The 27,162-nt window shown below is 41.9% G+C and overlaps 1 protein-coding gene and 1 pseudogene across 1 annotated transcript; both read left to right on the top strand.

The window, feature by feature from the left end:
• Nucleotides 1-9,678: 9,678 nt before the first annotated feature.
• On the top strand, nucleotides 9,679-11,006 carry LOC118676212 (EF-hand calcium-binding domain-containing protein 3-like). The gene is given in 2 exon segments (XM_036349748.1): nucleotides 9,679-10,579; nucleotides 10,582-11,006. Coding segments are annotated over 2 exon segments (1,314 nt in total). The 5' UTR covers nucleotides 9,679-9,690.
• A 930-nt stretch (nucleotides 11,007-11,936) lies between these two features.
• Nucleotides 11,937-13,529, top strand: LOC118676210 (annotated as a pseudogene).
• Nucleotides 13,530-27,162: the final 13,633 nt, after the last annotated feature.

Below are 27,162 nucleotides of genomic sequence, written 5' to 3'. Positions count from 1 at the left end.
TTTTTCATTTTTCAAAGAAATCTCAAAAGCAGAATTAGAATTCATTTTGCTATTGGATTGTGACCAAAACAAACAAACAAACCCAAATAGATCTAAATTTACTTTGAAATTCCCACCTACCTTCAATCTAAGTTATTAAAGTTTAAAATTCCCTGAGATATCATGAAGATGTACATTTTCACAAATTGAGATATTTTATATTTTAGATGTTATTTCCCCCACAGAGTAGCCATTTAGTGTTGCAAAAACCCCAGCAAAAATCCCAGCAAAAATAACTGAGTGTGGCTCTTGCCCAACTGAATCTTTTCCTATTCAACTGACTTGTTATTCATTTCCATCAAAATCTAAATGTTTACTTATGAACCAATTAATCCAGATTTACAGGTCTCATGGTGAGAGCCCAGCAAAGGGAATAACTATGCATTTTTTAGTTATTGGCAAAATTTTAGTTAGCATTTAATTTTTACAACTTAGAGGACTGCACTGCCCAGAAGTTTAGAAGGTTTTTTGTTATTTTCTAAGGACCCATTTGGAAAATACGCACTTCTTCATCTTCCCCTTAAGTTCATCAATTCATTATTCAATTCTTGGATAAAGCATTGTAAGCCCATTTTCAAAGGAAATCTCCTTAAGCAAGTGCTCTCTTTCCCCACCTACAGGTCAAAGAATACAACTCAATCTCTCCAAGATACTTTCTTTGCAGAATTCTTAAACCTCCTGAACGGTACAACATTATCTTACTTTCCTCCAACACAGGAATTCCTGTTACACTTTCTACTCTTTTAATTTGTTGCTATATGCTGTCTTGTACTACAGTTATTTGTGAACAAATTCTGTATCTCCTTGTAGACACTGGATTTCTTCAGGAGCAGCTTTATATCTTACCCATTCTTTCTACCTCCCATAGCACCTGACTCAGTGCTTCGCACAGAGAAGAATGAATGAAAGAACAAGTGACCCAATGGACAAACATATCGATTTGGGAGTAGATGCTCATGCATCCCCATTTGGTCTTGGTTATATAGAGAAAGATGACAACCACAGGAAGACGCTCCCTGGCAGTGTGCCACAGGGCAAAGTGTGCTGTGGCGTGGAAACAGTGTGGCCCCGAGCGTCAGATTCTTGCCTTTTCTCATCCCCCCTCTGCCACTGGCCAGTCAGGAATCGCTGGCCAAGTGACAGTTTCTCTTAGCCTTGCTTTCCCTTTCTCTAAAGTAGATACTAATACCTATCTTACAAAGATGTATGAACAGGAAGTAATACAGCACCAGAGAAAGGGCCTTGCCCTCATAGTAAGTATGTAAAAGCTAACCTGACTGCTCCTGGAGAAGGCACTTGCTCATAGAAAGATGGGCGATCCGGACTCCAGGCCTGGCTCTGCCACAGGCCCACCAGCTGTGCAGCCTCCAGCAGTGGTTCACCCACCCTCGGGGACTCCCCTTCTCACTAGTGAAGTGGAAAAGTTGTATGTCTGACCTTTGAGGTTCCTCCCAGGGCCTGTGGTTTAGAAAATACAGGGTTAATGTATCAGTTCATTATCAAAGTATGTCTGGGTTGAGGAACTTCATATTCTCTCTCTCTCTCTCTCTCTCTCTCTCTCTCTCTCTCTCTCTCTCTCTCTCTCTCTTGGAAATAGCAACACAGTTGACAAATTTATAGTAACTACTACTTCTAATTTTGTTTTCCCTGTGTGAAAATGAAAATCCAACACAAAAACCTATGCCTTTCAGAAAAGAGAATTTATATATGACATCATCCAGTGAGTATATTTTTACTTCAACATATTTTTGCTGAATGAATGAATGGGTAATGTATTAGTGGGTGTTTGCCAAAAGTTCCAAGAATAACAATGCATAGTTGCTACTCGGTTTGATTCTTTATAGACAGTCAGCTTAGCTTTTTTTCCTCTCTTAAAATTGGCTTTGAGTCACCGATATGATTCATAACTTTAAAAAACAAGTTGAACTTGAAATTGCCCTGGCAGGAAATGCTCTAAAGAGCACAGTACAAGTGAAAGGGAGATGCCCCTACCAGGAAAAATAAAATAGACAGTTCTTCTTTCCATTTTCTAATTCCCAAATGAGGAAATGTCAACAAGTAGCTTTATTCTCATCTCTGATTACATTGGTGGGATAGTAAAATCAAATGCAAAGTACAGAGCAATTAAATCTCCAGGATCCAAAAGGCACATTTTTTCAGGTGTGTCTGGCTCCCCACTCCACCCCCAGATGAGTCACTCAGCAGCAGGTAAGAGAGGAAGATGAATTGACATTATGTGAGCGAAAGGCACATACTGGGTTTCAGAATATTCAGGTTAGGCTTTGACCACAAAGAAACTGTGATGTCAGACAGGGAGATACTGAAGGCAAGAGCTAAGAGATGCTTATCAGAGAGAGGGGGGAGATGGCCTAGCACAACCAGCCCTGCTTGAATCCTTTAAAGGAGAGAGATGACAAAGGAGCAAGATGCACAGGCAGCGTTGGGAAGGGGTCTACAGAAAGTCCGCCATGTTTGAAGAAGGATCCAAAAAGTAAACAGGTAGTTTCAGTTCCCATCTTTCATTTTGTTTTGTTTTGTTGTTATTGTTAATCATCACCCAAGGATATTTTTCCAGTGATATTTTTTTCTTAATTAAATCTTTATTGTTCAGATTATTACATTTGTTCCTCTTTTTTCCCCCCCATAACTCCCCTCCTCCCAGTTCCCACCCCACCATCCGCCCTCACTCCCCACCCACTGTCCTCATCCATAGGTGCACGATCTTTGTCCAGTCTCTTCCCGCATCTCCCACACCACTTTCCCCCCCAAGAATAGTCCGTCCATTCCCTTTCTATGTCCCTGATTCTATTATGATCACCAGATTATTTATTCACTTGATTCTTAGATTCACTTGTTGATAGATGCATGTTTGTTGTTCATAATTTGTATCTTTACCTTTTTCTTCTTCTTCCTCTTCTTAAAGGATACCTTTCAGCATTTCATATAATACTGGTTTGGTGGTGATGAACTCCTTTAGCTTTTCCTTATCTGTGAAGCTCTTTATCTGACCTTCAGTTCTGAATGATAGCTTTGCTGGATAAAGTAATCTTGGTTGTAGGTTCTTGGTATTCATCACTTTGAATATTTCTTGCCATTCCCTTCTGGCCTGCAAAGTTTCTGTTGAGAAATCAGCTGACAGTCCTATGGGTATTCCCTTGTAGGTAACTGAGTTTCTTTCTCTTGCTGCTCTTAAGAGTCTCTCTTTGTCTTTTGCTCTTGGCATTTTAATTATGATGTGTCTTGGTGTGGTCCTCTTTGGATTCCTTTTGTTTGGGGTTCTCCGTGCTTCCTGGACTTGTAAGTTTATTTCTTTCACCAGGTAGGGGAAGTTTTCTGTCATGATTTCTTCAAATAGGTTTTCAATATCTTGCTCTCTCTCATCTTCTGGCACCCCTATAATTCTGATGTTGGTACGCTTGAACCTGTCCCAGAGGCTCCTTACACTATCCTCGCATTTTTGGATTCTTTTTTCATTTTGCTTTTCCGGTTGGGTGTTTTTAGCTTCCTCGCATTTCAAATCTTTGCCTTGATTCTTGCTCTCCTCTGGTCTGCTGTTGGGAGTCTGTATAATATTCGTTATTTCAGTCCGTGTATGTTTAATTTCTAGTTGGTTCTTTATCATAACATCGAGGGTCTCATTAGATTTGTTGAGGATCTCATTAAGTTTATCAGCGGCTTCTAGACAGTTCTTGAGAGACCTTAAAAGTGTGGTTCTGAGCTGAATATCCTCCATTGACAGTTTTGTCCTGTTTCTTTGTCTCCACATTTTTTATGCTTTCTTGGTGCACCCCCTAGTGGTCTTTGTGTGCAGTCCTCCTGTAGTTAAGCCTTGATTGTTGTAGTTAATACTAGGGGGATTTGACCTCCAGGCCAGCTGGCTGTGAGAATCAGCTGTGTCTGCAGTGGGAAAACTTCTGTCCTCTAGGGAGGTGCTAATCTAGCCTTTGCCTGAGGCTATCTGGCAAATGGCTCTACGCAGGGCTTGGGCGGGGTGGGTGGGTCGCTCGGGCTCGGGATCAACAGGGTGGGCCGGAGAGAGCAGTTATGGCGGCTCTCAGTTCCATCCCTAGGGGCTCTGCCTCACAGAGTCCCAGCAACCGCTGCAAACCTCGGAGAGAAAGCTGCCTTCGAGTTCCGACTGAAGCCAGACAGTCCCGCTTCTCCCGTTTGAGTCTGGGTCCCTAGAGACTCGCCCGGATCTGGAGCTCAGAATCTGAGACTCCCTCCCGAATGAAAGCACCAACTGTGCCCTCTGCCGCCAGCCCGCTCCACACGCACTCTGTACCTGAGTATTTCACTTCAGCACTGCGCCTCCTCTGAATCTGGGTATGATATTCTCTTTCCTCCTAGTTGTAGAATTTCCACTCAGCCAGCCTTCCTGTGGTTCTGGATGATGTCCGTTCCATCTTTTAGGTGTGTTTTGATTTGGTTGTTCAAGGCAGCAATCTCCGGCGTTAACCTATGCCGTCATCTTGGTTCTCTCCGATCCAGTGATTTTTAGAGAGTGGAAGAGAGAGGGAAAGACAGAGATATATCAATTTGAGAGAAACACATGGATTGGTTGCCTCCTGCAGGAGCCCTGACTAGGACCCGGGCTGGGGAGGAGCCTGAAACTGAGGTATGTGCCCTTGACCTGAATCAAACCCGGGACCCTTCCGTCCACAGGCTGGTGTGCTTATCCACTGAGCCAAACCGGCTAGAGCCAGTTCCCATCTTTCAATACCTCTCTGCAGCCCAAACTTCCAGTGATATCTGGAAGCCACCCTGCCTTCTCCTGGGCTGTTTTCTCATGGATAATGGCATGTCCTGGCGTTTATCCTAGGGAAGTAAGCAAGTCACTCTGAGAGAGGAGAACACTGTTAAATAGCAGTGGTGTGGTTTCAGCCCTTATTCAAGTGCAAGGAAGTTACCTAGTACCCATCCTATGATGTGGGCAAGAAGGCTCCTGCCCTGGACCCATATGTTAGGGAGCTCACTCTTGCTCTTCTCCAGTCATATCCTCCCTTCATGGCCAAAGGGGTACACCAACCTGGAGATCATGACCTCTCTTCTAGATTATACTCCAGGTACCCAAGACCCTGTAATTTCCTTCCCAAATGCCCCTGAGCCCTCTTCCAGGGCCTGTACTGGATTATTCTCTGGGTCTGGCCCAAGGGCAGACAGAACAGACAGAATACCCACTCCTAGCCTGTGGGTGGCCAAGAATGGCTGCTGGCAGAGATGGCGGGAGGGGAATAGAGCTTGTATGTGCAAGGGTAGGGTGTCCACATGTGCCATGTGGCACAAGGCCCCACACTCCAGGATGAAGCTTGTAGGGAGAAGAGAATAGGGGTGGCCTGGGGGATTGCAGGAGTACAACTCCAGGTGTCCAAGAATTTTAAATTTGGCTTTGAATGAACTTCCCACCATGAAAGTACTTTCATCAATATAGAAGGAGAACATATTTTGTTGAGCAGGTTGATAGCTTGCTTTATAAATTTTAGACCTATGACATGTGGGCCTCCATTTGTACTCTTGTCTGGCCCTGCAAATGTTGGAAGTGGGCTGAATAGACCATGTATTTCAATCCATTGATTACTTATTTATTGCTTTTATGATGACAAGTGACCTGAATTTGGTCAGTAATCAAGGGTTCTTTCTTTGACACATAACAATTTTTCAGTCATTAAAGAGGTTGTTATGCGCTATATTCTAGAGAAATTTTCAACCTAATGGCAATAATTCATAACAATACCAGAAGAGTGTCTATAATTTTTAGTGTAAAGGAAAATAAAGGTGTCAGGCTAAATTATGATTTCTAGAAGTAACTCTAGTGACAGCTGCTCATTTTATTTAAATTTCCAGACACTTTTATCTAAGTGTCTTTATGAAAGGACATTGTGGGGTCTGAGCATTTATCAAATGAATGAATTTTCTGTATGTCTATTTATTTTAGAGAGAGCACTATCAAAATATTTAAGAATCTTTAATTCTAAAAAAAAAAAAAAAAAAAATGTTTAGTAAATCCCAAAATTTGTACTGGCTAGCACTATCGTAACTATCTTGGGCTCCCATACTCATTGGCCTTGCTGCTTTACCAGTTATAAAAATACAAATAGACACCAAAGTCTGATTAAATGCATCCAGGCACACTACAGAATTCTGTTTTATAGTAACTCTAACACTATTTAAGGGGCCTCGTTGCCAGGGAATCTTATTATCACAGGATCTTGTTTGTGCTTGATCCTAACAGCAATCTTGGGAAACAACGCCGTTGTAAAATGCCAATTTACTACGAATACAGATGTTTTGAAAGTCTTCTCCAAAAGTGGGTAGGATATATTTTACTTTTCTTAGCTTCACCGCCATATTACTTGGGCTTTTTGCTTCAAGGAATGTTTTAAAATAGACATTAAATCCCATCGCCTTATTTGTTTGGGCACTCTTAGTGGTAAAAGAACATCGTGAAGAGAGTAAGTTCACTCTCACCAGATGAGACCCAACCGTCTAAGGATAGTTCTTTTCCAGTGACAAACAGCCATAGCCCCACCCAAAGTCTTCAGAAAAGGGAACATATCTTCCTTCATTTCTTCCATTCCAATGGAGTGCAGGTGCCACAGGTAAATCCTTTCACAAACCCTAGCCATTGTTCAGGTTGCTCTACCTTGTCCTAAAGTGTCGTGTTGCTCCCACTCTCTCTGCAGCCTCTCTTGGCTGCTAATTGCCTTGGCTTTCCAGTACAACGTCAAGTTGCCCTCTATGTCCTAACTGCTGGAACACAGTCTGGCTGTCACACTAGCACCACGGACACTCCCTGCCATTGCTCACCCTGACCCCTGCCATCACTGGTCCCACCACCACGGGCTCTGTTTGCTCTCTCATTCTTCGTGCCTAGTGAAGCTGAGAAAAGAAAGTCCATCTGAGATATAGATTTTCTGTTGTCCAATGTAGATCCTTGACGTTGCTCTTCCCAGATCCTTGGCATTACTCTTTCTGGATCCTTGACATTGCTCTTCCTAGATCCTTGACATTGATCTTTCACCAGAGCAAGATAAGTCAGGCAGCGATCTACCCTTCTATACAAAAGGGTTGGCCAGTTCCACTTGTTTTCTCTGATAGCAGGCTGTTATATCCTCTTTTCCAGGATGGTCTTTAAGCAGCTTATGAGTCCCTTATCACGTGTCTGTATCTCCTGTATTTACTTCTTCACAAGCACTAGGAGGTCAGGGACTGTATCTACCTTGCAAACTATTATATCTCTAGCATCTGGTTTTGCCACACCAGGAATGCCCTATAAATGCTCCCTAAACTGAACTGAACTTCGAAAGCTTAGTGCAGAAACTCTACAGGCATTTTTCAACACTGCAGTGTGTGCCAATGATGCTCTTCTCCAGCCCTCACTCACCTTCCCAGCCCAACAATCCCAAATTATGACCAGTGAGAAACCCCATTATCACCTAGGTCTCCAGGTCAAGCCTCCCAGGGCATATGCAAGTTGTTTGGTTGGCCGGGTTGCATTTTAGTCTTAGTGGCTGAGATTTTAAAACAACTACTCAAAATTAGGGATGTGACTAAGAGAGGTGGGAGAAACACATTTCTGTTTGGATCCGCAAGGGACACAGCATAAGCTCTCTGCCATGGAAGCCATTCTTTCCATTCTAAGGGCTTCAGCCTTCCAACCAGGGCCCCACTGTGTCAATTCACCCATTTTGGTTGGGTAGTAAAATGGGATCAGGAGAGATGGGTACTATAGAGATGGAATAGAAAAAAAAAGACAGAAAAAGGTATGCTTACATGTTCATTCTTAACTTATTTCAATAAAGTCATAATTAAACAAACTATTACTCCATTATCTTCTAACAGGATAATTCTAACTTTCCTTCTGGCATTTGGCATTTGCAGGTGATACTATGCAAAAGAATTCTTACTTGAGCGTGGGCTGTGACTATACCCACCAAGGCAAGCCCAGCCATGTTACCACTCTGAGAAGATGTAAATATTGTTCCTTGGTTGGGGCCACAGTTGCCATTTGTAGAACCATCGTGATTATTTATAAAGTGGTCTCTGACAAAGAGCTTTTGCGGGTCAAGCAGCGTCCTCCTAACTACCTCAGGCATGGCCTTGGTTATAGTTTTCAGCAACCAGTTAAGGAGCACTACTTACAATTATTTTCAGAGAGTGTTTAAAGTTTTTCTTTTGTCTTTCAACTTGGTGTGCTATAGGTGGAAAATAATAATGACATCTTCTTACTGACAATTCATTTCAGAATAATTTAGTATAGTGAGAAGAGAATGGATGAGATTCCATTGCTATAAGACAAAAAGGTATTTTATCATTCAACAAACACAAAATATCTAGCTGGGGTGGTGTTAGGTGGTAAGAATAAAATGACATGAAATGTCTCAAGTAGCTAATAGGCTAATATGGGGGAGAAGACGTAAATAAACCAGCAATTTCAGCAAGTTTATTTGGTAAGTGTTATGATAGAGTTATACTTGAATATGGAGGAATATTCGGAGTACAAAAATAAAATGGCTTCCAATCAGACAGGGGGAGGTGGTGTCAGGAAATGCTTCCAAGAATCTTAAAGGCCAAGAATGATGTGAAGAAGATGAAGAAGGGAGGAGAGAGCAGGGGCATTCTAGGGAGAGGCCATAGTCCGTGAAAAAGTATGGAAGTACAAAATCTTGGCATGTCCTGGGCCTGTACATAGGCTAGGGAAAGGGGCAGTTGTGGGATGGTGGGAGATGGGGCTACACAAATTGTCTGGAGCCAGATGGTGGAGAAGCTAGAGTGCTCAGCTCCATTCAAAGGAGCACAGTGGGGCTTGGGCTGCCCACTGTCCTATAAACGTACACAGGGCAGAGGAGTCTTTTCCGTGTACATTTCTGCATCCTCATTTCCTGGCACATGGTAGGCTTTCAACAGATGTGTGTTGGATGTTAGATTAATTAATTAATTAATTAAGCTCTATCACTGGGAGGGGAATACCTACATTTTTATCAATGATAAGGACAGCTTTCATTTACACTAGCATAGTTACTGAGAAATGAAGAAAATGCGAAAGATACTTTAAAGATTATATGCTATACTACATATATACAATAAAATATAATATAGCCACAAAAAGAGGGAAATATTGTCATTTGCAATAACATGGATAGACCTTGAGGGCATTAGGCTAAGTGAAATCTATATATATAGAAGCCTAAGTGACCAAATGACTGGTCAATCGGTCGCTATGATGTGCACTGACCACCAGGGGACAGACACTCAACGTGGGAGCTACCCCCTGGTGGTCAGTGTGCTCCCACAGGTGGAGCACTGCTCAGCCAGAAGTCAGGCTCACAGCTGGTGAGCGCAGTGGCGGTGGCAGGAGCCGCTCCCGCCTCCACAGCAGGGCTAAGGAGCAGCAAGCCAAGTGGTAAGGAGCCAGCAGGTGGGTGTTTAGGAGTCCCAGATTGTGAGAGGGTGCAGGCAGGGCTGAGGGACACCCCCCCCCCCACACACACACACACACAAATTTTGTGCATTGGGTCTCTAGTATACATATAATCTAAAAGAATCCAGCAACCTAAAAAAAAAAACAAAAAACAAAAACTCGACAGAGCGGGAGCGCATGAAGGCAGCGGAGCGAGGTGCTATGGGACTGGAGACAGAGTTACTGGCCACATGGCAGTTTCTGACATTAAACAAAAATTTAAGCTGGATCCTCTAACAAAAGTACCCAGCTCACATGGCAAGAGGGATAAAGATTTACCAGGATCTCTCCCATGCCAATTAGGGCGCAAAGAAAGGAAGTTGAGAGCTTCACAAATTCAAGCCTTCCAAGATGCCTACAACTTCTTTACCAAGGATAAAGCCGGCTGTATTGATTTTCATGGAATGATGTGCACTTTAGCTAAGGTGGGAATGCATCTAACCAAGCATGATGTCTATAATGAATTAAAATATGCTGATATTGACCGAGATGGGAAAGTGAATTTCTCAGACTTTATAAAGGTGCTAACAGATAAGGACCACTTCCTTAGAGCTGTGGTTCCAGAAAAAGACAAGTGTTTAGATTTTGCTGGCAACCCAGGGATCCTGTTGTTTGAAATTCTATCAAAGCTTGTAGAGATTTCAGCCTTACCCAGAAAGGCTATAATAGAATTCGTAAGCTATTTCCAAAGAAAATTCCAAGAAACCACTGCAGGAATATTGTGGAATCCCTCCCCTACAGATTATGGAAAAAGGAGATTTAAGCCAGACATGTGCACACCTCTGACCTCAAGCACAACTGCCTTTGCTAATGCTACTCGGATTGCAATAATGAAAGAAAAGGATTTATGCAGATATCTTGAGGAGCTCAGGAGATGCAATCCTCCTTCAGACAATCCATATTCAAAAATACCCATCTTTCCGTTGTTTCCTAATGTGGATGGGCTGGTAATGGGAAAGCCATTCAAAGACATGCATAAATTAGAAATGCTTAGGAGAAAGGAGCCTCTGAGTTTCTTTGATAACTACTTTTTCCATAAAAGAGATTGGAAAACACAGGCAGCAAATATAAAGCCTGTCGACTCTCCTCCGGCTACCCGACTGAGATCCTCTCCATTGACCAAATGGTAAAGAAAAAGCAGAAATGGACAGTGACTGAGGCAGCTGCTCTTAAACCGCATGTGAAGAGAGCTAGAGAAACCTGTAACTTAGGAATTGCTCCTGAGCACCGGAAAGAAATGCTAAATTTCTGGCATAAGATCCAAGGGGATTTGGTTGGAGTAGACGCTAAAAATGAGTCCTTTTATGAAACCTTTTCTACTTATACATGGTCTTGGAATGTTTGCCAAGAATTACTTTCCCCAAAGGACTTAAGGTTATATGATGCTTGCATGAATAGAAATTCCCTCTACAATTCTTCAGTCTCTTCCTCTTCGGATACCAGTGAACGTGACAGAGAAACAAGAAGAAAAAGAAAACAGAAAGGTTTCAAAGGGTTTCGACAATGAAATTTCTACATTTTCTAAGCAGCTCATTTCAATCTACCTTTTCATAGATATCAAAATTATGGTTCCTTGATTTTGTCTAGTACATTCTTAGCAGCTGGAAATGTTGACATCTTTTAAATTCTAACCAGCAAAATAGTTTAAGTCATAAAAAACAACAACTCATAGATACAGAGAACAGATTGGTGATTGCCAGAGGTATGGCTTGGCGAGGAGGTGAAATTGGTAAAGGTGGTCAAAAGGTACAAATTTCCAGTTTTAAAAAAATAATAATAATAATAATAAGGCATGAAGATGTAATGTAGAGCGCAGTGACTATAGTTAATAATACTGTATCATATATTTAAAAGTTGCTAATAGAGTAGATTTTAAAGTCTCATTACCAAAAAAATGATAACAAATATTTAGAACCTACCACAATTAATATAAAGAGGTTTAAACTCCATCAAACAGATCTCTTAAAAATGTATGGAGAGGGGGTACCAGCAGGCTGCCTCCTGGCTTGCTCACAGCCCTTCCCCGCCCTTCCAGGCCCTTCCCCACCCGCCCCAGCAGGACTCTTAAAAGCCCACGCAGTGCGCTGGGCATCCTAGCAGAGCTGGAGAGGAGGCGAGCGGGAGGAAACCGCGGAGGACTGGAGCTGGCTCCCTGGGACTGCGGCTGTCACTGCTCTTCGAGCATCCCTGAGTGGGGACTTCCTGAGTGGAGGGGCCAGGCCCTGCGGAAGTTGCGGGTGTATCCCCAGATCCACGGCCCTTTCGAAGCGCTCGCGGAACCTCTTGCCCTGTGCGAGGGTTCGTCATTTAGCACAAAGCACATTTCCAAATAAGCAGCGCTAGGGAGAGTGCTCGGGCCGCGCTTCCACGCACAAACTCCCTCTTTCCCTTTGTTTCTCAGAGTCGACAACCGGATCTCTTCCCCAAGTCCGAATTATTTGCAAGAGGAGGGCCGCCGAGTCTAGGCTGTGAAGATGCCCCTGGAGCTGACTCGGATCCGGGTGCAGAAGATCTGGATCCCGGTGGACCACCGTCCTTCGTTGCCCAGATCCTGTGGGCCGAAGCTGACCAGCTCCCCAACAGTGATTGTCATGGTGGGCCTCCCAGCCCGAGGTAAGACCTACATATCCAAGAAGTTGACTCGATACCTCAACTGGATTGGTGTCCCCACGAAAGCGTTCAACGTTGGAGAGTACCGCTCGGAGGCCGTGAAGCACTACAGCTCCTACAACTTCTTTTGCCCTGACAACCAGGAGGCCACGAGAGTCCGAAAGCAGTGTGCCCTGGCTGCCTTGGGAGACGTCAAAAGTTACCTGACAAGGCAGGGGGCCAAATTTCAGTTTTCGATGCCACCAATTCTACTAGAGAGAGGAGACACATGATCCTTAATTTTGCCAAAGAAAATAATTTCAAGGTGTTTTTCACCGAGTCAATGTGAGATGGCCCTACAGTTGTGGCCACCAACATTAGGGAAGTGAAAATCTCCAGCCCGGATTACAAAGACTGCAACTCAGCAGAGGCCATGGAGGACTTCGTGAAGAGAATTCACTGCTATGAAGCCAGCTATCAGCCCCTCGACCCCGACAAATGTGACAGGGACCTGTCCTTGATCAAGGTGATCGACGTGGGCCGGCGGCTCGTGGTGAACAGAGTTCAGGACCACATTCAGAGACGAACTGTGTAACTACCTAATGAGCATCCACGTGCAGCCCCGCGCCATCTACCTGTGTGGGCACGGAGAGAGCGAGCACAACCTCCAGGGGAAGATCGGAGGGGACTCAGGCCTGTCCGTCAGGGGCAGGAAGTTTGCCAACACCCTGAGCAAATTTGTGGAGGAGCAGAACCTGAAGGACCTCAAGGTGTGGGCCAGCCAGCTGAAGAGCACCATCCAGACGGCAGAATCCCTTCAGCTTCCCTATGAACAGTGGAAAGCGCTCAACGAAATCAATGCTGGTGTCTGCGAGGAGATGACCTACGAGGAGATCAAGGACACCTACCCTGAGGAATACGCCCTGCACAAGCAGGACAAGTACTACTACCGGTACCCCACTGGGGAGTCCTACCAGGACCTGGTCCAGCGCCTGGAGCCAGTGATCATGGAGCTGGAGCGGCAGGAGAATGTGCTGGTCATCTGCCACCAGGCCGTCCAGCGCTGCCTGCTGGCCTACTTCCTGGATAAGAGTGCAGAGCCTTACCTGAGCTGCCCCCTTCACACCGTCCTGAAGCTGATGCCAGTCGCTTATGGCTGCCGTGTAGAATCCATCTACCTGAATGTGGAGTCCGTGAACACACACCGGGAGAGGTCAGAGGACGCAAAAAAGGGACCTAACCCACTCATGAGACGCAATAGTGTCACCCCACTAGCCAGCCCCGAGCCCACCTAAAAGCCTCGCATCCACAGCTTTGAGGAGCATATGGCCTCTACCTCCGCTGCCCTGCCCAACTGCCTGCCCCCGGAGGTGCCCTGCAGCTGCCTGAACAAAACATGAATGGCTCCCAGAGCAGCATCGACTCCTCCCAGACACACTGAGGCAGACCCATACAGTTCAACAACTATCCTTTATGCGGGTCCTCACAGAGCCACTAGTAAATTCTGGTATATAATGTGTCTCTCTGAGAAAATTGAGTTTGTAGTTTTCTTCAAACTTATTTGAACAAAAATTCCTTTTTTCAATGAACATCCTAAAAAGCTACTCTGAAGGGCAATCGTTCAATTATTTCTGGAGGTTTAGTGTTTTATTCACTAAGTATTTCCATGATTTCCTGTTAGAGTCTGATCAGGTCATTTCCCCATTTAATATAATTAAATTATTCTTTCCAAGAGAAAGTCTGAAATCCATGGCATGAAATATAGGGCTTTTCCCACTCTGTTGTTTATCTTTTGAGCTTTATCCCAGGTTTCCCCTCTCACAATCTTACCTGTGTGTCTCGCTGAGCTCCTTCTGAACATTCCACACTCTTAAAACCACTGTACTTTTCTTTTCTACAAATGACCTTCTCCAGCCCACATCTTCTCATTGAACCACGAATCCCTTAGGACTCCTGGATAAAGATGTTCCTAACTCCCCACCAAGCACAGCAGTCATTCATTCCATCCTCCTCTCACAATATTTATACATTTTTGTATCAGGACTCACCTAATGGTATTATTCATTGATAGCTTGCCTCCTCCAATAGACAGTCAACTTTTTAATGGCACAGCTTTATCTTTTTAATCTTTGAGTTCTCAGCTCATAGTATGTATCTGACACACAACAGAGAGTCAAGAAATGATTGATGAATTAATGAATGAATAGTGAATGTGATTTTTGAATAGATGATTCAGGTCATGGACCCCTCACCTTTTCCCTCAATCATCTCTCTTCTGATTCTGCAGAAGACCTAACATGTCATCCGAAAAAATAACCATTTAATAAATAAATATCATTTTATAGAAATGGACTCAGAATTCTAATACTCTCTCTCTGAAAAGAATGCAAGGCAATAAAATTAGGTAAATGTCTGCAAACATAGTACCTATCTGTGGATCCTTGCCTTATAATTATATGATAAATTACTTAAAACATGCCTCTCTTTAGTTACGTAGCAACACATTCGAAGAGGTTTACTGACAACTAATTAACCTGTTATGTTCCACACATGAGGCATTATTACTCTCACTTTAAGAGGCATGAAAGGGTAAGGAGGTACATCTAAATTAGAAACGCTCTTTAGGTACTAGTCTGTTCTTGACCGATTTAACCACCTTCAGCAACCACATACAGACCATAAATGTTGACAGGTCTACCTGATTCAGGTATCTCTCAATAAAACTATGTGAAGAATTACTTTAAAACTCGGGACTTGATAAATTCAACAAAAAAGATTACTTGAGAATAATGAACCCATACCACAGAATGGGCCATATACAACTTACTAACTTCAGACATATAGTCAAGTATATACAACTCCTTCCCCATTGGAATTTGCTCTCACACAAGGTTCTGATATATGGAGATTTTTTAAAAATATATTTGTAACAACTAAGAGAATTTTAAGTATTAAAAAGTTGTGTATTAAAAGTTGTGATTCCCTCTCTCAAGGAGACTTAGAGAGAATTAAAGGCAAAGAAAAGAAAGAGGAAATAAAACAAGTGCTACCAAGCACGGTAATTGGTATCTAATAGAACCACAAATGGTATTTGCTGAATTTAGTTGGACCAAGATAGGGACAGAAAGCTTTGTGTAATGAAGCAAAGAGAAGATTTATCTAAAGAAAAAAAGAAAACAAAAAACTGAGGGAAAGCAAACCCAGGCTTTAGAAATGCACTATTAGACACATAAAGGCTCTGATGGGTTAAAGCGTGTCTGAGGGCAAATTGATTGACATGAAGCAGAGGGCAGGAGACAGACTGTTGCAGAGTGGAGGGAGGCTGCTCAGAAACGGGGCTGACCAGGTCTCGCAAGTTAAGCAAAGGTTATATTGCTTTGCCCACTGTAAGCTTTTAAGTGAAACTCTCTCCGAGGCCTTATAGTGACCCTATAATAAAAGTTTATTTATTTGAGAAATAAATTCTTTTAGATCATAAAACAAGAAAGACACTCCCTTTGGGTGAGGGCCCGGGAAGACACGGAGCAGCCTCAGAGCCCGTGAGTATCTGCAGGGAGAAGCTGGAAGGCTTGTTGTGAGCAGAGACAATAAATGGAAAGTAACTTCACAGATCACCATGTCTGTAGAGGGCCTAGAGATAGCATGAGGCGTGTCCTTCTTTAGTGGGTTGTCTTTATGGTTTTATTCCAGTGACATATATGTTAGTGACCAGCAGGCTTTCATATTCCAGGCTTGTTCTAAGGGCTTTACATATGTCATGTCATTCTATTAATAACCCATGGAGTTGGTACTATTATTATTTTTATTTTATAAACAGAAAAACATATATATTTAGCATGTGTGTGTGTGTGTGTGTGTGTGAGAGAGAGAGAGAGAGAGAGAGAGAGAGAGAGCTAGAGAGAGGGAGAGCGAGAGCGAGAGCTGGAAAGAGCACTAGCAATGTATGGGTTCCTGGCTCCAGTCCATAGGACCCCAGGCTCTGGGTCCTGGGGATGGTCCTCTGCTCTTCAGATAAATCACTCTTTGGGGTTGCTTTTCTGTCACTAACTGCTAAAAGTGTCCTGTCTGATACTCTTTTTCATTACACAACTTCAACAGTCCCTGTCCTGGTTCTTGGTCAGCTGGGAGGTGCTTCTGAGCCCCACAGAGACCACAGCCCACGCCAGTCCACATCCTGTGCTGGCTCGCACCTGTCCACACCAGACATGTGCATGCTGATCCACGTACCGCAGAGCCGTCAGTCATTTACACCTACTATTCTCAACTTTTAGCTTTGCAGGCATATGTGCTTGTATTCATATTGCCATCTCCCTAGATAACTTTGGTGGATTGTTTTGTTTTGTTTTTTTTGTTTTGTTTAATCCTCCCTCAAGGATATTTTTGATTGATTTTTTAGAGAGAAGGAAAGACAGAGAGAACCGCCCATGTGAGAGAAACACATTGATTGGTTGCCTCCTGCAGGGCCGGGGCTGGGAGGAGCCTACAAATGAGGTATGTGACCTTGACCAGAATTGAACCTGGAACCCTCAGTCTGTAGGCAACTCTGCAGTCAAACAAACTAGGGCTAGATATCCTTGCTTTTAATTACTATTGTACAAATTGAAGGAAATGCAAAAATATGGGAAGTACACCAAAATTTGGGTACTTTTTCTTTCCTATGATGAGAACATTTATTCCTTGTTTATAAGGAGAAAATGAATAATTTACAGGTAAAGTATAGGCTGGAAAACTTTTTCTTAGAAGTCTGTCCCTTTGATAATCTCTGGTTGTGACAGCTGGGGTTAAAAATTGGCTACTTCCTTCCTCTTTGGAGATTTTTAGCTATTCTCACCACTTGTAAGCCACAGTGTAACTAAATATTTTGCCTACACTACAGCTGAGTAACAAAAAAGCAAGTCTTTTCTCCCCTAGTTTACATTCTCGTAGACAACACTGTCTAAATGTATACACAAAAATGGAAGTATTTGAAAGCATAAATTAGTGAACCAAAGATGACAACCAAGAAGAGATTTAATTTACTTGCATTATTTCTTTCAGTAGTTTTGAATCAAGAGTTAAGCCCCGGATTCCATTCTTATCCGGTTCTGACTTCCTCACATTGCCTTGCATATAATAAACCAACAGAAGCCTTCTCCCCGCAGACCACCCCTCCATTAGATCCACTCCCGGGTTCTCCACAGAAGCACAGGAAGCTCCTGTGCTGCCCTGTCCTGGTGGCTCTGAGGACAAGCCTGCCCACCTAAGCAGTCTGGGATGTGATTCCATGTTCTGGGTAATACAGGGAAGGAAACAACAACTCATGATAACCTAATCAAGCTGTTGGTCAAGAAGTTTCCCTGAGAGCCACCTTCAGGACCTCAGGAAGGAAACTAAAGCCAAAGACACCCCAGGTGCCAAGGGATCAGCTGCCCCAAAGACTCAAAGTAAAATGTAAAACGGGTAAAACGTATTTGCCCTCTTCCCTTCCCTATGTTCTCTTCCCCCCTCTGTACCTATTCTTTTTCTAAGCAGTGTTTTTATGCTGTCCATCCATCCTAGACATGCTGTTCAATCTTTCCTACCTGCATATGTTTATTCATTCAATATGTATATTGGGTACGCACTATGCAGTAGGCACTGTTCCAGGCAATGGTGATGTAGTTGTGAATAATCAAAGTTCCTGCTCTGGCTGGTGTTTCTCAGTGGGCAGAGCATCGGCCCCTGCACTTAAGTGTCTTGGGTTCAATTCCCAGTCAGGGACACATACCTGGGTTGCAGGTTCAACCCCAGGCCCCGGTCAGGGTGCATGCAGGAGGCAACCAATCAATGTGTCTCTCTCATCTCTCTCTCTCTCTCTCTCTCTCTCTCTCTCTCTCTCTCTCTCTCTCTCTCTCTCCTTCTCTCTCTCTCCCTTCCTCTCTCTCTAAAAAAGTTAATAAAAACATCTCCTCAGATGAGGATTTTTGTTAAGAAGAAGGACGCTCTTTTACAGATATGAAGAGGAAGTTAAGAGGAGGGGCTGCTGTAACCATAGAACTTGGTTGTAGCCAGGGAGTTTTTCTCATAGGGCTTTCACAGCTGACAAGGTATGAGAGTTCCTTCACCAGCCCTGATTCCTGTCTTGGTTAAGGTCTGTCCCAAATTTTGACAATATCCGCAAAAACCCTATATGTAAATATTTATAGCACCTTTGTTTACAAATCACCCATAACTGGAAACAGTGTGGATGTCTTTCAACAAGTAAATAGATAAACATGTGGCACACCCATATAATTGGATATATATATAAAACCCTAATATGCAAATAGACCAAATGGCAGAACAACTGAACAACCAAACAACTGGTCGCTATGATGTGCGCTGACCACCAGGGAGCGCACTCAGAACATGGCGGGTGTCAGCAGCAGGCGGCAGAGCGTGGAACATGGCAGGCATCGGATGCGGCGGGATGGTGGAGCAGGTGAGCGGGGCACCAGACCAAGGCGGGGCACCGACCGCTGTCATTGGAGTGATCCTCTGGTGGTTACTGAAAATTCTATGCTCCTGCATGCCACAGTCCTGCCGGGCACTCACACCTGCTGCCAGCACCAGCCCTGCTCACACCCGCTGCCCACACCAGTGCTGCCACTCACACCCACTGCCAGCACCCAGCACCGGCCCCAATCGCTTGGCGCCATCAGTGGGTGCGAGCAGCAGCTGCGGCCCTGATCGCCCTTCAGGGCTTCTCCACCTCCCCTGCCCCTGAGGGGTGATCAGGGCCAGCAGCTGCCTCTCGCACCTGCTGCCCGTGATGGCCCCACTCACACCCACTGTTGGCACCAGGGCTGCCTCTCGCACCTGCTGCTGGCGTCCAGCACTGGCCCCGATCTCCCCTGAGGACTTCTCCACCTCCCCCTGCTCCTGAGGGGTGATCAGGGCAGCAGCCATTGCTTGCATCCACTGATGGCACTGACCCTGCTTGCACCTGTTGCTGGTGCTGGCCCCAATTGCTCCGTGCCATCAGCGGGTGCAAGTGGGGCCAACACCATCTGTATGTGAGAGCGGCAGTGGCGGGAGTGGGGCTGCCAGTGGACAGGGGACCAGGGGCCATGGCGGGAGGGGCCAGGCAGGGGCACGGAGGAGGGGCTGAGACCTGCCCCTGTGCCCACTGCAGCCTAGCGGCCCACAGTACCTTTCAAGGTGTACGAATTCATGCACTGGGCCCCTAGTTTAGCAATAAAAATGAACAAGTTAAAAGTATACACAACAACATGGATGAATCTTAAAACTTTATGCTAAATTAAAGAAGCCAGGCTTAAGGACTACATATAGTATGATTCCATTGAATAATATCTAGGAAAGAGCAAAACTATAGGGTCAGATCATTATTTGCTAAGACTATGAATAGGGAGAAGAAAATTGACTACAAATGAACATTAGGGAACCTTTTAGGGTGATGAAAATATTCTTTATCTTGATTGTGGTGTTGGCCATTAAGTTATATACATGTTTGCCAAAATTCATAGAACTTTATACCTAAAAAAGGTGAATTTTATTATATGTAAATGATACCTTGTTAAATCAGAATTTTTTTTTAATGTTTAAGATGATAAGGAAAGTATCCAGAGGTAAAGGACAGGTCACAGTAAAGGAATTAAAATTATACTGACAACAGACTTCTCAACAACAGCAAAATCCAGAAAACAGTGGAAAAATAAATGTTGAGAGAAAGTAACTATCAACCTAGAAATATATATCACCCCCCCCACACACACAAAAAAACACCCACAAATATCTTTCACAACTGAAGGTGAAATAATTTTTAGATTAAAAGAGAAATAGAAAGAATTAACCTTCTGTGGGCATTGAGAGGGACATAGGAGGAGTTCTATAGATCCACTCCCCACCAAAATTGGTGAAAATTATGACTTTTTAAAAAATCCAATCATTTAATATTTCTGAAAATGGATTCAAAGAGATACAGGAAAAAGTTTGCTTAAAAATTTTACCACATTTTATAAGAACAGTGAGAGTGTGGCATTTGAATACAGCTTCCCTGACCCATCCCAACTGAGCAAGATGGAAACTCCAAGAACATAGGGCTCACTCTTCCCCAGCTTGCAGTCAGAGAGCTACCTCCTCAGGTGAAGCAGAATTTCAGTTGCCCCCAGCTACCTGCTACTGAGGCAAAGTTCCAGAAAGATGTGGCCCACAGGTCTGAGCCCCTTTTTCCACCCAAACCACCTTTGTAGCATGGAGGCTCTACCTTGAGTGTGGCACTGCTGAGAATACTGGGGCCCTGATTGCTCATGACCCAGCGTGTAAGGCAATGGTTCCAGGACAAGCTAAGAAGACTTAGGGCTACTGTCCCTCCTCACCCTCCAGGAATTACCTCTTAAACTTGAAGTGTCACTCAGAGAGAAGCATGCCATTGCCCCCATCAGCTTTCTCCAGAACTAGGCTCAGACATTTGCCAAGAAGCAGACCATAAAATAGATGGCTCCTCATCTCTTCCCAAAGGTACTGACTTAATTTGTGACAGAGTGTGAAGATGTTCAAGCCGACAGGCACTCTCAGAAGCAATGGTGGTTGTGTTGATATGCAGTTGGAAGGAGAGTGGTAGATGCATTGGACATGTAGGCTAAACTGAAGGCTGACTGGTTTACCTGAGAGAACTGGAGAAAGAGACAGCTGGGAGAAGCCTTCCTAGGTTTGACACAAATCTCAAAAGCTGGCCTAGGGAACTATCTTTTCAAAGGAAACTGAATTTGATTTGTTTAGTCCAGGGAGCAATTTATGCAAAGAAATCTACAAATAGACACATCATAGTAAAATTGCGGAAAGCCAAAGAAAACGAGCAAGAGAAAAATTGCTTATCAATTACAAGGAAAATCCAATATGATCAGCAACTAACTTCTGAGTGGGAAAATGGAGGCTAGAAGACAGTGGCATAGCATATTCAAAGTGTCAAAGAAAAAATCTCCAATCAAGAATCCTATACTCAGCAAAGCTACCTTTCAAAAATGAAGGCTAAATAAAGACACTCGCAGATAAACAAAAACTGAGAGGGGGGTGGGGTGAGGGGAAACTCAGAGTATTTTGTTGGCAGCAGACCTGCTTTACAAGATATAATAAAGGGATTTCTTCAGGCTGAAAGGGGTGATTTCATAGGATAATTTGAATTTACACGGAAAATTAAGAGCACTGGGAAAGCTAATTATGTAATTACAAAATCCAGTGCAGGCATACCTCGTTTTATTATGCATCACTTTATTGCACTGCACAAATATTGTATCTTTCACAAATTCAAGGTAAGACCCTACCTACACCAACAAAAAAATTATGACTCGCTGAAGGCTCATATGATGCTTAGCAATTTTAGCAATAAAGTATTTGTTAATTATGGTATGTACATTGATTTTTTTAAGACATAATGCTATTGCACATTTAATGCACTGCAGTATAGTGTAAGCATAACTTTTATATGCACAGGGAAACAAAAAAATTGCATGGCACACTTTATTGCAATATTCACTTGATTGCAGTGGTCTGGAACGAAACCAACAATATCTCTGAGGTATGCCTGTATAAATGCATTTTCTTTTTCCTTTGTTAACTTTCTTTTTAATCGTCACCCAAGGACATGCTTTCATTGATTTGTGAAAGAGGGAGAGGAAGAGAGAGTGAGAAAGTGAGAGAGAAATATCCATGTGAGAGTGAAACATCGATCAGTTGCCTTCTGCATGTGCCCCAACTGGGAATGAAACCCACGACCTTTCAGTGTATGGGATGATGTTCCAACCACTGTCCAAGGCTGTAACTTATTTTTAAAGCAAGTGTCTAAAATAATATGTATATTAGTACAATGAATTGCCAGATCTATAACATATATAAATATAATATAGGGTGCCCAAGAAAATGTTTACACAAACTTTGAATAATTATAAAGGTAGTGTTTACTAAAATACATTTCATTTTCAAAATTGAGCTATCAGCTGTTAAAGTCTGTATACATTTTTTCGGGATATATTTACCAATACGAACACAAAAGAGCTAGCTATATAGGAGCAAAGCTGTACTGTGCTAAGGAAATTATTCCAGATGGTAACTTCACAAGCACAAATGAAGAAAATCAGAAATATTAGTATGTTTCTGAGACTACCGCAAATGCTAAATAAGCTTACTACAATATAACAAAAGCTATAGCTATATACGTGCCCTCTTTTCTTTCTTTCAACTTCCTTAAAAGACATAAAATCATATAAAGTAATAATTATAGCAATAAACTGTTGGGTTTATAACATTTATAGATGTGATATGTTTAAAAATAATACCACAAAAATAGGAGGAAAAAGAATAGAGCTAAATAGGAGTAAAGTTTCTTTATCTCACTGGAATTAAGTTCATGTAAATCTGGAGCTGATTCTGAAAAGTTTACATTTATATATAATAAGTTCAATAGGAACCACTAAAGAAAAACAGAAAATAGTAACAAAAGACAATTAAGTGGAGAAAAGCAGAGGCAATTCCGTGGAGAAAGGATAGTCTTTTCAACAAATGGTGCTGAAACAACTGGACATCCATATTTTACAAAAATTTACCCAAAATGGATCACAGACCTCAATATAAAATGCAACTATAAACTCCTGGAAGATAACACAGGAGAACATCTAGAGAACCTCAGGTATAAGGTAGACTTTTTCGATCCAACACCAAAAGCATCACCTATTAAAAAAGATTAATAAGTTAGATCAAAGAAAAAATAAATTAGAGATGAATAAAAATGAAGACAGAGCACATCACAACTTAAGGGATGCAGCTAAAGCAGTGCTTAGGGGGGAATTTATTATTGTAAATGTATATATTAAAAAAGAAGATCTTAAATCAACAATCTAACCTTCCACTTTAAGACATTGGAATAACAATAACAAAGTAAACCTAAAATAAGTAGAAGAAAGAAAATAATAAAGACCAGAGAAGAAATAGTTAATACAGAAAAAATAGGAAAAAATTAATAAAATCAAAAGCTGGTTCTTTTAAAAGATCAACAAAATTGGCAAACCTTAAGCTACATTGATCAGGGGGTGGGGAGGGAGAGAGAAAATAATTAGTAGAATCAGAAATAAAAGAGCAAAATTACTACCAAGTTTACAAAAATAAAAATAATTATAAAGGAATACTATGGCCAATGGTTAGCCAATAAATTAGGTAACTTCAATAAAATGGACAAATGCCTAGGAAAATACAAACTACTAAAACTGAAAAAAAAAAAAATAGATGATCTAAATAGACATAACAAACGAAGAGAGTGAATCTGTAGTCAAAGCACTACCCCGCCCCACCACACACAAAGCTTAGGCCCAGATAGCTTCACCAATTAAATCAAGCAAACATTTAAAGAATTAATATCAATTCTTCACAAACCCCTCAAAAAACTTAGAAGAGGAGGGAATACTTCCCAGCTCATTCTATGAGTCCATTATTAAAGTGATACAAAACCAGACAGGGACATCAGAAGGCAAGAAAACTGCCCTGGCTGGTGCGGCTCAGTGGATAGAGTGTTGGCCTATGGGCTGAAGGGTCCCAGTTTTGACTCCTGTCAAGGGCACATGCCTGGGTTGTGAGCTCAACCCCCAGTAAGGGGCATACAGGAGGCAGCTGATCAATGATTCTCTCCTCATTGATGTTTCTATCTCTCTCCCTCTCCCTTCCTCTCTGAAATCAATAAAAATATTTTTTTAAAAAAGGAAACTAAAAGCCATTATGTCATGAATATGGCTGTCAAAATCATCAACAAAATACAAGCAAAACAAGTTCAGCAATCTATAAAAACAATAATATACCATGACTAAGTAGGATTTATCCTAGAAATTAAGATTGGTTTTTAACATCTGAAGGTCAATTAATGTAATATATCATATCAATTAAATAAAAAGAACCGCAAGGTCATCTTAATAGATGCAGAAAAAGCATCTGACAAAATCCAACCACCCTTTCATAATTTTTTAAAAAACCAGTAAACTAGGAATATAAGAGAATTTTCTCAACCTGATACAAGGCATCTATATTAAAAACACATGCACACACACACACACACACAACTTAGAGGCAAAATTATAATTAATGACAAAAAACTAGGCTTTCCTCTCCTAAGATCAGAAACAGGACAAGCATGTCTGTCTGTCTGTTTGTTTGTTTTAATCCTCACACAAGGAGTGAGGATATTTTTTCCCATTGATTTTTAGAGAGAGTGGAGGGGACAAGAGAGAGAAAAACATCAATGTGAGAGAGACACATCGATTGGACTTGGGGTGGGGATCGAACCTGCAATCCAGGTATGTACCCTTGACTGGGAATCGAACCTGCAACCCTCGAGTACACAGGCCGACACTCCAACCACTGAGCCACACCGGCCAGGGCAAGCATTTTCTGTTTTCACTACTTGTATTCAACACTGTACTAGAATTTCAACTAAGGGCAATTAGGCAAGAAAAATAAAAAGACATTCAGATTTGAAAGGAAGAAGTATGTGACATGATCTTATGTATACAAAATGCTAAGGATCCCACCAAAAAATTATTAAACTAATAAATGAGTTCAGCAATTATTAAACTAATATGATTATGTACAAAAATCAATTATCTTTCTATGCTTTCACAATGAACAATCTGAAAATGTTATTAAGAAAACAATTCCCCCGCCCTAGCCCAGTGGTTGGCAAACTGCGGCCCCTTGAGTGTGGCTCTTCCACAAAATACCACGTGCGGGCGCGCACGTACAGTGCGATTGAAACTTCGTAGCCACACTCAAGGAGCCAAAGAGCCGCATGTGGCTCGTGAGCCGCAGTTTGCCCACCACTACCCTAGCCGGTTTGGCTCAGTGGATAGAGCATCGGCCTGCAAACTGAAGGGTTCGAGTCCAGTCAAGGGCATGTATCTAGGTTGCAGGCTCCTCCCCCACCCAGGCCCTGGTCAGGGCTCATGCAGGAGACGACCAATCAATGTGCTTCTCTCACATTGTCTTTCCCTCTCTCTTCCACTCTCTCTATAAATCAATGGCAAAATATCCTCAGGTGAGGATTTAAAAAAAAAGAAAACATACAATAGCATCAAAAAAGTAAAACATTTAGGAATAAGTTTAACAAAAGAAGTACAATACTGTAGTTTTCAAAGTATAGTTTCCCCTTGGATTTCGGACCCAGGCTAATTCAGTACAACCTCATCTTAACTAATTGCATGTGCGAATATCTTATTTCCAGATATGGCCACGTGCTGAGGTTCCAGGTAGGCATGAATGTTAAGGGGACATTACTCAACCCACTATAAGAAGTGACTGCTAACAGGTACAAGGTTTGTTTGAATTTTAATATCCTAAGATTGACTGCAGTGAGGGCTATACATTTCTGTGAATATTCTAGCAACCTTTTAATTGTGTAATTTACTCTTTTTTAAAAAATAATTTTTTATTGATTGCAGAGAGAAAGTGTGAGGGAGAGAGAGACAGAAACATCAATGATGAGAGAGAATCATTAATATTCTGCCTCCTGCATACCCCACACTGGGGATTGAGCCAGCAACCCGGGCATGTGCCCTGACCGGGAATTAAACCATGACCTCCTGGTTCATGGGTCGACACTCAAATCACTGAGCCACGCCAGCTGGATTAATTGTGTACTTTAAATTGGAGAATTATATGACATGTGAATTATATCTCGAAAAAGCTATCTAAATTTTTTTTTAATGATTCCACAAACTCCAGTAAAGGAACTTATAAAAGATGTGCAGGGAGAAGGAACATGGTCCCAAAAGGAAGGTCTGAGCCGTAGGAAGGAATGGTTTATATGAGCTGCAAGTTAAGTCCTTGAAGGTCAGGGGCTCATCTTATTCACTGCTTGAGCCCCCAGACCTATAGCGGGTACTCAAGAAATGTGTTGGATAAATGGTTGATGAGCAAACAAATTGGTAAATAGGGGCATAAATCTAAGTAAATATTTTCATTAAATAATATCTAATATTTGTGGCTAATAACAAATAAACAAACAAGATAAAACAAAAATGTGAACAGCAGTAAGCTGGGAGAACGTGTACAGCGTTAGAGCAATAACATTGTCTTAGAATTTTTGAGGCATAGGCTAAACATATTGATTAGCTTTGAACTTTACAGATTAAATATGCTTCAAAATACTTCAAAAGGAACAATTAAGAAAATAAAGAGGGCATAATTTCCTAGCTAATTGAGCAAAATCTTGGAAAAAAAGAGTAAAGGAAGCTCAATTAACCCAGTAGAATGCTGAATAAGAGGAAAGTATACATCAGGTGGGACAATTAGAAAAAAAATGAGAGGGCAGGAAAAAAATCCAAATATACCAGGAATAGATGTAAATAGAAAATCTTCCATTTAAAAGACAGATTATTTTTTAATTTTAATTTTTGTTGTTGACAGTATTACAGATGTCCCCCAGTTACTCCCTATTTCTCCCACTATATCCCCACCTGCAAGACAGATTATTATATAAGAGTAAAAACAAATCCAGTAAATGCTACTTTAAAATATACATTTAAAACATAAGAACACGAGTGTGGGGGGGGGGGGAATTACACATACACACTCTTACACATACACACATATCCTTAACCCAAATCCTGCAATCAAATGTGTTTCCAAACTCAGGTTAATTTTTTTCAGATTAATTTTAATTTAAGAAATTAATACAGGGTATAGGTTATATATTAGTTAATACCCCCAGTGGAATTTGAAGCAACACCTCATAACCAAGCACAGTAATATTTCTAAAGGAACATATAAATATTTACACTAAATAGAATAAGCCAAGACTATAAATAGTTCCATATCAGCATAGATCAGGTTTTGCTGCTGAATGAGTTTTTTAAAAACACACAAAACTTTGTTTTCAGAACTATTTGGTTTTCAGAATTGCAGATATAGACTTACAGGCCTGAACCAGACAAATATTAGCCAAAAGAACTGGTATTCCTGTAGTAATATCAAACAAAATAGTTTGAAGGCACACAACATTATTACCTGTTACCAAATGAGGAAGATACAATAATTCTAAGTGTATATACTTTTATTAAGATAGCCTCCAAACGTAAAGA

The sequence above is a fragment of the Myotis myotis genome, unplaced genomic scaffold, assembly GCF_014108235.1.
Source record: "Myotis myotis isolate mMyoMyo1 unplaced genomic scaffold, mMyoMyo1.p scaffold_m19_p_2, whole genome shotgun sequence".
In the NCBI taxonomy this organism is placed as follows: domain Eukaryota; kingdom Metazoa; phylum Chordata; class Mammalia; order Chiroptera; family Vespertilionidae; genus Myotis; species Myotis myotis.
Note: the sequence above shows the minus strand (reverse complement) of the source record. Positions and strands in the feature narration are given on the sequence as shown.